We start from the raw sequence: 11,609 nt of genomic DNA on the forward strand, positions 1-11,609 counted from the left end.
CAGTGAAATAATTTTTTCTAATGAAAAATTTTAATCTAATTTGATGAAAAATAACTGAAATTGGGTTATTATGCTTACTAAAGGTTTGATTCCACATCTGCATCCCCACTACTCTCACGGATCTCTTTCTCACAATTGTCACCATTTTGCACCTGTTCATTGTTCAAGCTTCTAGTCCTTTTATAGGCTCATGGTCCTTCAGAGGAACTACTGCTTCCATCCCAAGCCAGCTCTAAATTAAGCCTCTTCTTATGGACCCAACCTGTTCTGTTCTTGCCTTTTTAGTCTTTTGATCATTCTTCTCTGGTAGTGAGTCAAAAACTAGGCGTTCTAGGTTTCTTTGCCTCCTGCTTGACAAGATTTTTTTTTTTTTTTAATGTTAGACACTGGTTAATTTGAGTCATTTAATCCTCGCAAGACCTTTATGTGGAAGATCAGATTATTTCCTCTATAATTCCAGAATTTGGTAGAGAAAGTGACCATTTAGGAACCTGGGGATGAAGGTGAAGCAGGAAGTGCTCAGGATCTCTAGGAAAAGCGATTCTCTCTGTGTGGGATGCTGAGAGGTTTCCCTTTATTTCTTATACTGCTCCATATTTCTAAATTGTGTACAATAATCACATATTACCCTTATTAGAAATAAATGTTTTAAAAATAAAGGAAAATGAGAGTCACATGTACTTAGAATATTTGGAAAGTATAGAAAATTATTTTTAAAATGCTCACAGCTTACATGTATGCATAGTCTTTGTAAACTTTTTGGCATTTGTTTCTAGTCTTTTTATCTGTAGACAATTGAAACTTTTTACACAGTTGTAATCATTTCTGGTTTTTCTGCATTAAAAAGTGGTATGCCAGTACCCATATCTTGATGGATGGTCTATAAAATTGATGCTTTCCTCCTCACCACTTCCTGTGCTGCCTTCTCCCTTTGTCTTGAGCTACAATCTCTAACACATGTACATTGCATAGAAAGCCCCATTTGGTTAACAGATATCACTGTGACAAGCATGAAAGGAAAAAAAAAAAAAAAGAAAAGCTTATTACGTCCCCTCTTCTCATTAACACATACCTCATTAATAATACCCTTTATGTTTTTTCATAGTGATTCAGTCTACATATTTATATATTCATTCATTTAACAAATATTTGTTCACTACTTTCTAAATGCCAACCAGCCATTTTACTCTTCAGCAAACATGCAGAGACAATAGAAGATTCCCTGTTCTTTAGGAGAATCTGGTTGCATAAATAGGAAAAAGAGCAATGTGTTGTTGATATGTAGAAATATTAAACAAGTTCTGTTAAACCAGAGAGGAGACTCAGTTGGATTTCAGAGACTCATGTGATTCTCCTGGAGAAATCAAGGAAAGATTTTATCAGATAAGAAAATGGTTCTCAGAGAGATTTTTTTTTCCCAACTGGTTAGTGGCTGAGTTAGCATTTAAATCCTGTTCTTTGCACCAAACAATGTCATAGGAAGGCTCCCCTTTTTTCCTTATGTTGTAAACTCTAGGTGTTGGTGTTTGGAAATTCCTGGGTTGGGGACTGCTGCACCCCTTTTCCTTCTCCCATTTCAGAATGTCATCAGTTTTTGATAAGATCAAAATAGGAGTAAAAGGGAGAGGAGACATGAATTCTCTAGACCAGCTTTATCTGTTTAATTAGATAAGCATGATCTTGCTATTCTGTTTTTTTAGGTCTCACTACCAATCTCTAAAAGTAAAAGACTGAAATAAATCTAAGCCTCTAATTTTTAAGATAAGTAATGGGTCATGATTTTGTCCTTCTCTTCAAATGCCAAATGTGGCATTTCCTTAGAAATGTGTGTTCCCAAACACCTTGGGAAGTGATGTGTCATAACAAGGACTCTCGATTGCCAGCTTTGAATCTCAACACTGTCACTTACACACTGTCTAATCTTGAACAAGCCACTTAACCCCCTTGAGCCTCAGATTTCTAATTTATAAAATAGAAATAATAATAATAATAACTGGTTCTTGCACAGATTTGATATGGAGATTCAATCCAGTGAGCTTATGTGTTGGCACCCCTTTGCACAGTGTCTGGTACATAGTATTCAGTAAATATATCCAATGATTAGTGTTGAGTGAGTACTAATTTGAAATTCTGAGCAGTTTTAAAGTAAAAAATACAATAGCAGCTTTACTAATGATCTCTTTATAAAGTCATAAAGAACCAGAAAGTCTATGCATAGAATATGGAATGTTGGTCTTTATCTTCTCAAGGGTTGGAGCACTGTGTGCTGCTAAACTTTACTGACCCAGAAGAGACTTCCATTAGTCTTGTATAATACAGCAGGAGTCATTCTTTTCCTTGCTGTGTTCCCAGTGCTCAGGGTATGCTGCAGCACAGGTAGGCACTTTGTAGATGTTTTTGAATGAATGATTTCACACTTTGTATTTAAGAACTGAAGAGAAAAATAATAGCACTTGGCAGTGAACCCTTTGGTTTGCTCTCAGATCTTAGCCTGTGACATTTGTTGAATTTGCTTTGAGGGGACTTGGGAGCGTCCAGTGACAGTCATAGCAGAATTCTTCTGATATCAATGTTTGGCTTTCTGCTTTGATCAATAGGCTTATTATTTGCCCTTGAACCTCTGTGGTACTGGGGAATCACAGGCATTTCTCAGGTTGATTTACATGGCAATAAATAGTCTGTGCTGTCTGTTGCTTGTCTCATCAATGTCTGCCCTGTTCATAAAACCCTGGGGGCTCAGCAGCCCCAAGGCTTCAGCTTTGTGGAAGTGCTAACTCTGGTTACAAATGTAGGTACCTGGAACCTGGAACAAGCTGGTCAGTTCATTGTTGCTTTGTTACTCTAGTATGTATTTACAATTTATGTATTAACATAATTGTAAAAGTGAGTTTCCATCTGATTTGATTATCATGGTTACATTATCATTTATTTTTTCACTTCTGTTATACGCTACGCACTACTTACATCATCATCATCAGTAATTAATTAATTTTTGGTACTGGGGATTGAACTCAGTGGTGTATTACCACTGAATCACATCCCAAGCCCATTTTATTTTTAATTTTGAGACACTGTCTCACTAAGTTTCTTAGGGCCTCACTAAATTGCTGAGGCTGGTCTTGAACCTGTGATCTCCTGACTCGGCCTTCTGAGTTGCTGAGATTACAGGTGTCATCACTGTGCCTGGCTACTTACATTATTTTATCTAATCTTTACAACTCTAGAACTAGGTGATTTTACCATTTTTAGAGATTGGCAACTAAAACTCAAGGGAAAGCTTATTCTATGAAATCACATAGCCCATGAGCCATGGAGCTGAAATTTGAGTTCAAATCTTTCTGCCCACAAAGCATTTAGCACTGTACTGTGATATTTTTATCATCTAAAGTGCTTTCTTTCTTCTGCTTCTACAGTTGTTGGTGGTTAAATTGGTACCCTGCTACAAAGATCTGAAAGTTTTCTATACCATTCCAAGACAAATTTTAAATTTCTTAACAGCATTGAAAATACATAGAAATTTATAGTGACAGACATAGCCAGATTACTTTCTTGTTATCCATCCATTTAGCAAATTTACAGTTTCCATTAATTTTAATCTATCTCTGTTACCTGTTTTATACAATAAATATCTCTTAGCCATGACAGAGTCACGGAGTATAGATTACCTGAAGTAGTTCTCTGAATAAGCAGAGTTGCAGCTAAAGATTTGTGAATTAATTGGGAAAATTGCAAATCAGGTAGTCAGTGAAATAATTCATTGTCACATCCAATCAATAAACTTTGTAAATCAACTCATTTAATTCAAAAAATGATCTATATAGATCAAGCAACCAATTAAACAATTAGCATACACTTTGCAATTAATTAATTTAAGCATCAATCATGTAATTAAAACTCCAAATTTAAGATGGAGAATTTAGAATTCTCTTGCCTTGTGAACTATTAGAATGTGCTTCTGAAGCTAGCATGCTTCTGAATGCTAGCAAGTCTGCAGTTTTGAAGAGGGTGTCCGTAAAGTGTTTAAGTTGGTTTCAGTTTTAAAGTGTTTGTATGTTAATATAGTTTTCTACCCTTTTTGAACTAATTGACTTTTTACTTTCCCCAAAGAGGGGAGAAGAGGGTGTGTATTGATTCTGTATTGGGAAAAACTGAAAACCAGGAGTACTGACTAGACATTCAAGGGAAGTAGGAAATGTCCAGAAGTGGTCAATTGGCCCAGGGGTCTGTGTCAGGATGTATCAGGCCATTTGCTTTTATTCTGCTAAGGAAGTGTGTTTGAAATCACACTGCCGTGTGAGTTACTCTTATAAAAAGGAGAACTATAGGATTGATTTTCTATATGAAGCATCATGTGTTACTTTTGTGTTATTTCCCTGAGCTAGAGCACAGGTAGTGTCTTAATCCTACCCATTAATCAAAGGCCTCTGGCTACACCCACTGCAAGTAATTTTTTCCTGTGTTTGTGGTTTGGTTTGTATCTAATTATAGTTAATGTACTGCTTACTTTCCCCTCTGCTATACTGTAAACTTCCCTTAGGACTAATACTAAATCTCACCTTTGATCTCGGAGATTAAGTTCTGCATCTTAAGCATAACAGGTGCTCAGTACAAGTTAGAAGAGTAGAGTAATATAAAGACCCTCAGCTGGGTGCACTGCTGCACACCTGTAATCCCAGAGACTGGGGAGGCTGAGGCAGGAGTATCTCAACAGCCTCAGCAACTTATTGAGACCCTGTCTCAAAATAAAAAAGGGCTGGGGATGTGGCTTAGTGCCTCTGGGTTCAAACCCTAGTACTAAAAAATAAAACAAAAACAAACAAAACCCCTTCATTTCACATTGTTTTCCTCCTGTTGCACTGCCCTGTGTTTTCTTCCTAATAGGTGAAGTGGGATTTGGGGTTCTGGTTCTATCATAGGCTTGGGGCAGAAATCAGCAGTGAACTCACTTTGCTCGCTGTGCACCATTCCCTCTGATCTCCTCGTCCTTTCCCTACCTTGGTATTCACTCACTTTTGTGGTTTCCTTTCAGTGACAATGTTAGTGCCTACTGCCTGCACATTGCTGAGGATGATGGGGAGGTAGACACGGATTTCCCCCCGCTGGATTCCAATGAGCCCATTCATAAGTTTGGCTTCAGTACTTTGGCCCTGGTTGAAAAGTATTCATCTCCTGGTCTGACATCCAAAGAGTCGCTCTTTGTTCGAATGTGAGTACTGACCTGTTATTTATCTCAAGATCTTCTCCCTGTCCTCTCGCATTTCAGATATGATCTTGATTTTGTTCATGAAATGAATTCTATTTGGTATCTGGAGAGTCCGTATATAAGATTACTTCTAGAGAGATGTTGGGAATGATATTTGTGTTGTTACTTCATGTCTCTTCACCCAGGCTACATACAGCCTTGCTTTGTATAGGAGCAAGTTGTGTGTGTAGATCTTTGAACATCATCTCTACAGGTGGGCCTCTGGATGTTCTATTTCATTTGGACCCTGTGAAGCAAAACTCCTGGGTTTGCCTCCTCTTCAAGGAATCCAAACTAAAAGAAAATCAAGCATTGTGGCCGTTTTTGTGATTTAAAGTACCTTTCTCTTGATGCACTTGCCTGTAATCTCAGCAACTCTAGAGGCAGGAGGATCACAAGTTCGAGGTCAGACTCAGCCATTTATTGAGATCTTCAACAACTTAGCAAGACCCTGTCTGAATACAAAAAGTAAGAAGAACTGGGGATGTAGCTCATTGGTTAAGCACCCCTGGGTTCAATCCACTGCACCAAAACAAAGCAAACTTTTCTCTCCAACTTTGTTCAGATCAAATTTGATTCTTCCTCAATTGCCTTCCTTCAGAGAGAGCAAATGTTCTTAACCTTTTCTTTTGCCTTTGGCTGTCTTGTAAAGTCTATAAAAGCCCTTCTCAGAAAAGTGTATGTAAATGCATAAAATGAATTTCACTGGATTATGAATGAATTCTGTTATTTTAAAGTCATCAACTGGGCTGGGGATGTGGCTCAAGCAGTAGCGCGCTTGCCTGGCATGCGTGCAGCCCGGGTTCAATCCTTAGCACCACATACAAACAAAAGATGTTGTGTCCGCCGAAAACTAAAAAATAAATAATAATAATTTAAAAAATTCTCTCTCTCTCTCTCTTTAAAATAAATAAATAAAAATAAAGTCATCAACTTATGTCTAGCTTTACCAGTGAGATAAATAACAAGACCCAGCTGCAGCTCTTACCATAACTCCTGAAGTCTGATGTTCAAAGTGCTGATGAATGTAAATGGTATTTGAGAAATCAGCACCAACCCTAATGTGCTAGGATTTCTGTTCATCACAGTAACTGCTCATACTAATGCTTTTATATTCAAGGAAATGCTATCAGAATTAATGTAGATAAAAATGTAATTTTTGTCAGTTCAAGTCTCCTTTGCTGCCGAGGCCCAGTGGCTAAGGGAAGGCCTACACTCTCAGGCTTCCCTCTGCAGCCCTTCTCCCAGCCATCTCCTGGGAACAATAGTGATCCCTTTGGCACCCCCTGCTGTTAGGCACTAGCAAATTCACTATTCCTAAAGAGGAATTGCTTTGGAGGACTTTCCTCATATCTTTAAAACATATTGCCTTTGTTTGAGATTTTTCCTGAAAAAGAGAATCATGCTACATATTGACTTATGGATATTTGGAGTCCTTTTACCCTTGAGCAAAGAAAGACCACTGAGGGCCTGGGGGTAAGCTGTGAGGAGCAGCTCCTCCAGCTTTCACGGTGGCAGTTTCATGCACTTGACTCCGAGGTCAAGTTTGGTGTACATAATAGCAAATCCCGCCCCCCGCCCCCCACACACACTTTTTCATTTCCAGGGCACCCAAAACATCAACTTTACAGAACATTTAAGATAATTTAAAATTTTTCCAATGATCCCTCCATCCTAATATTGCCATTTTCAGCTTTGTATAATCATTTCCATGGACATGTCGATTATGGCTTCCCTCTGAGCATACATGTATTTCACTTGTCTGCTTGTTCCCCACCCCCAACCCCTGCACTGGGGATTGAATCCTGGGGAACTCTACCACTAAGCTATATCCCCAGCCCTTTTTATTTTTAATTTTGAGACAGAGTATCACTGAGTTTCCCAGGTTGGCCTTAAACTTGGAATCCTCCTGTCTCAGCCTCTTGATTACAGGTTTGTGCCACTGTGTCCAGCTTTACATTATTTTTATTTAACATTAAATTTTAAATATTTCAACATCTGCTCTTGATTTCTTTTTCATTTTTTTTTTTTTTGAGAGAGAGAGAGAGAAAGAGGATTTTTTAATATTTATTTTTCACTTCTCGGCGGACACAACATCTTTGTTTGTATGTGGTGCTGAGGATCGAACCCGGGCCGCACACATGCCAGTTGAGTGCGCTACCGCTTGAGCCACACCCCAGCCCTGCTCTTGATTTCTATAGTCTGTATTTATTTGCGCCAGGGACCCACACAGAGCTAATCCTTCCCTCATGGAGATTACTAAGGGCATACAGTTGTTGAATAAATCATTTAGAATGTGATTAGCAATCTGGGTGTGGTGGCACATACCTATAATGCCCGAGATCCCGAAGGCTGAGGCAGGAAAATCACAAGACCCTGCCTCAAAATTTAAAAATAAAGGGGCTGGGGTTATAGCTCAGCGGTAGAGCGCTCGCCTCGCACATGCAAGGCCCTGGGTTCGATCCTCAGCACCACATAAAAATAAATAAATAAATAAAATAAAGTTATTAAAAATAAAAAGGACTAAAGATGTAGGTCAGTAGTAGAGCACTCCTAGGTTCAATTCCCTGTACTGGGGGACGGGGGGGCAGAGTGTATCACTGATGAGTGCAATGGAACCATATCATATTTACATTGTTTCCTTGTTTGGTTTTAATGAGTAACTAATGTAATGACAGTCATTTCTGTATCCCTTTTACCCCTGTTGAATAACTTCCTAAAGATCATTTCCCATAAGTAGATTTATTGATCTGAGAGTAGAGTCTTCTTTAGACTCTTACTTTTTTTTTTTCCTGGCTGCCTCGCACATGCTGGGCAGGTATTCTACCACCAAGCTACATTCTCAGCCCAAGACTTTCACTTTTTATTGACAAATAGCTCTCTGAAAGATGTATCAATTTTATAATACTACCAATAGAATTCATAAAACAAATTTTTCATCATAAGGTATTTTCATAGAAGCCTTTTTACTTTACAAGATGTATATAGGGACTTGGGGTGTGGTAGAGTCTTGCCTAGCATGCTCAAGGCCAGCACCACAGACAAAGGAAAAAAAGAAGAGGAGGAGGAGATGTGTGCAGTGGCATTTTTATAGGTTTTATATAATTAGTAATTAGAAAAATTTTTAGTACAGTAACAAATGATCATAGCAATATTTTGAACTGAAAGTCCTTTTAAAGAGAAGGGCCTGGGGGCTGGGATTGTGGCTCAGCGGTAGAGTGCTTGCCTAGCATGGGCGGGACCCGGGATCGATCCACAGCACCACATAAAACTAAAGGCATTGTGTTGTGTCCATCTACACCTAAAAAATAGATATTTAAAAAAAAGAGAGAGAAGGGCATTTAAAGCAGTGATTTTGGGGTAGTGTTAGGTGGGGACTGGGGTAAATGCACCTTCCCAGGAGAGGCATCTAGGACTGCAGTGTCTTGCTGAGAACCTTCCTTCTGGGGAATGGCAGGGACCCAACGAGGTGGAGAGTAACAGCTCTAAAATCAATGCTCTATTTTTTTTTTCCTCCAGAATTACCCTATTTCTGCATTCCCCGCTCCCAAACATGCACCCCACTCAATCTTTTCTTATTTTAAAGTTCAGGAGAGTTTATTTGACATGTCTGGAATGTTTCTGAAAACATGAGGTAAATTGATTTTATATTTGAGCATTTAGAACAAAGGTGTCACTCAACTTTCTGTGTTTTGTTTTTTTTCTCGGTGGTCTGATGAAATAATACAGATTATTGACCATTTGCCTGTGCATTTGTTCTTGGCTTGCAACCTCCCATCCACCTTCTGGTTCCTGTGCTAAGCTAGCAAAGTACCTACAGATGTTAGGACAGACCCAAGGGTCTCCAGGGTCAGGGTCAAAGTTTCAGAGAGGAAATCCAGCAACATGAGTAAAACCATGACTCCTTCTCTTCATTTCCCTCCTTTTATCCTAGCATCTCTTTCCCAGCAGAGAAGGGACAGAAAGAAGCTGGGAAGGCACAGCTAAAGCAGAAAGTGGGCAGTAGGTTTGACTGTAAGGAATGTACTCACTCAAAGAGCTAACTCTGGATATGTTAACTTAATTTCAAAATAGCTCAGTTTTTACTATGATCAATTTAGAGATATGGTATTGTTCTCAGACCTGGATTTGGCCCTCTGCCCTATTTTAACAAAGCCCTTGTCCTTGGCAATACCCTGGGTGTTGGTTTAGTCAGTTGGACAACCTGCTGTCTGATTCAGCCTCTATTAGAGTGTAGTATGTAAAAGCTTGGTGGTCTCTGAGTGCTAATCCTGACCTTGCCCTGGACTAGTGTGTGTGATCCTGGATAAATTATTTAACTTTCTATGGTTCATTTAAATGTGATAATAATAAGACCCACCTCACAGATTAGTTGTGAGGATTGAATGTAAAGCATTTGTCAGGTATATGTAAGTATTATCTTAAATGTTAGCTGCTATTTCTCTTATTAACAATGAAACAACCCTTTGAGTGCAGAACTGGAGCATCAGTATTCCACAATACCCAACGCAGCTCCATTACTATAATAGGTATGCCATGTGTTTCTTTTTTTTTTTTCCCATGTGTTTCTTAAATGGGTAACTGAAAAGATTTCTTTGCTACTTCTACTTTTTTTTGCTTCCTCTACTTACTGTTTTATTGCAGAGGAGAGACAGAGTTTAGGTGGACACTGATCATCTGGACTTAAAAAAAAATTCAAATAACTTTCACCGAATATGTGTGGGTAGTGGACTTTGTGAATCCATAGATTTTCAAATTAGTCCTCTTATGAGCAGATATCCTGAGAGATAGTAGCAAGACTACTACTACTAAGCTCCTTGAAGATGGGGAAGGCACTGATAAAGTAAATCTCTGTATCTTTAGCACCCAGCACAGGGTTTCATGGAGAAGGAACAAGGGAATCTTCAGGCATCTCAGCCTTCCAGGATAATGCTTGGCCAAGTACTGTGTCCTGCCCTGCTTTCTGAGCCCTCTTTAACTCTGTCCCTATCTTTTGAATACCCGGAGGCCTTTGGTTGCCTTCTGGCCTTATATGCCCTCATATCACCCACTGCAGGGGACTTCCATACACCATCTTTCCCTCTAAATGAGTCATCACAGGCTTTGAATTTGGGCAAACCTGGGTTCATATCACACCTCACAGTGACTTGCCCATGACTTGAGATAACTTTACTTACCTTTGTGAGTCTTAATTTTCTTCATCTATAGATGTGGATGATAAGAATTTTCTCTCTCTCTTTTTTTGTTTTTCAGTTATCAGTGGACCTTTATTTATTTACTTATATGCAGTGTGGAGAATCAAACCCAAGTGCCTCACCCATGCTAGGCAAGCACTCTGCCCCTGAGTCACAACCCCAGCCCCAAGAATTTTCTTAAATGTAATATATAGATCTCTTTTAAAGGAAAATAAATTTTCCTGAATTTAACTTCAATGCTAAGCCTTATTGTTCCCCCAAATTAGTTTTATTATAATACTGCTTAAGTACATACAAATGTAAGATTCTAGGTATAAAATTTTATAATGGATTTTTGGAATTAGGGATTGAACCCAGGGATGCTTTACCCCTGAGCTATACCCTGGTCCTTTTATTTATTTATTTTGAGACAGGATCTTGCTAATTTTCTTTTATTTTTCTTTAATTTTTATTGTTGGTTGTTCAAAACATTACATAGTTCTTGACAAATCATATTTCACACTTTGATTCAAGTGGATTATGAACTCCCATTTTTACCCCGGATACAGATTGCAGCATCACATCAGTTACACATCCACTGTTTTACATATTGCTATACTAGTGTCTGTTGTATTCTGCTGCCTTTCCTATCCTCTACTATCCCCCATCCCCTCCCCTCCCATCTTCTCTCTCTACCCCCTCTACTGTAATTCATTTCTCCCCCTTCTTTTTTTTTCCCCTTTCCCCTCACTTCCTCTTGTATGTAATTTTGTATAACCATGAGGGTCTCCTTCCATTTCCATGCAATTTCCCTTCTCTTTCCTTTTCCCTCCCACCTCTCACCCCTGTTTAATGTTAATCTTCTTCTCATGCTCTTCCTCCCAACTCTGTTCTTAGTTACTCTCCTTATATCAAAGAAAACATTTGGCATTTGTTTTTTAGGGATTGGCTAGCTTCACTTAGCATAATCTGTTCTAATGCCATCCATTTCCCTGCAAATTCTATGATTTTGTCATTTTTTAATGCAGAGTAATACTCCATTGTGTATAACTGCCACATTTTTTTTATCCATTCGTCTATTGAAGGGTATCTAGGTTGGTTCCACAGTCTTGCTATTGTGAATTGTGCTGCTATGAACATCGATGTAGCAGTGTCCCTGTAGCATGCTCTTTTTAGGTCTTTAGAGAATAGAC

At 38.7% G+C, this 11,609-nt stretch overlaps 1 protein-coding gene across 9 annotated transcripts in view; it reads left to right on the plus strand.

Annotated features, from left to right (window-relative positions):
* Window positions 1-11,609, plus strand: part of Mapkap1 (MAPK associated protein 1) — a 231,631-nt gene that overhangs the window by 115,820 nt on the left and 104,202 nt on the right. For 7 of the 9 annotated variants that reach the window (XM_015497581.2, XM_015497584.2, XM_015497586.2 and 4 more), the window contains one exon: window positions 5,030-5,206. The exons of the other annotated variants lie outside the window; for them this stretch is intronic. In XM_015497581.2, coding sequence (XP_015353067.1) covers window positions 5,030-5,206 — 177 coding nt within the window. The remainder of the gene's footprint in view (window positions 1-5,029; window positions 5,207-11,609) is intronic. 9 annotated transcript variants of the gene reach the window in all.

The sequence above is a fragment of the Marmota marmota genome, unplaced genomic scaffold (genome assembly GCF_001458135.2).
Source record: "Marmota marmota marmota unplaced genomic scaffold, marMar, whole genome shotgun sequence".
Lineage (NCBI taxonomy): Eukaryota > Metazoa > Chordata > Mammalia > Rodentia > Sciuridae > Marmota > Marmota marmota.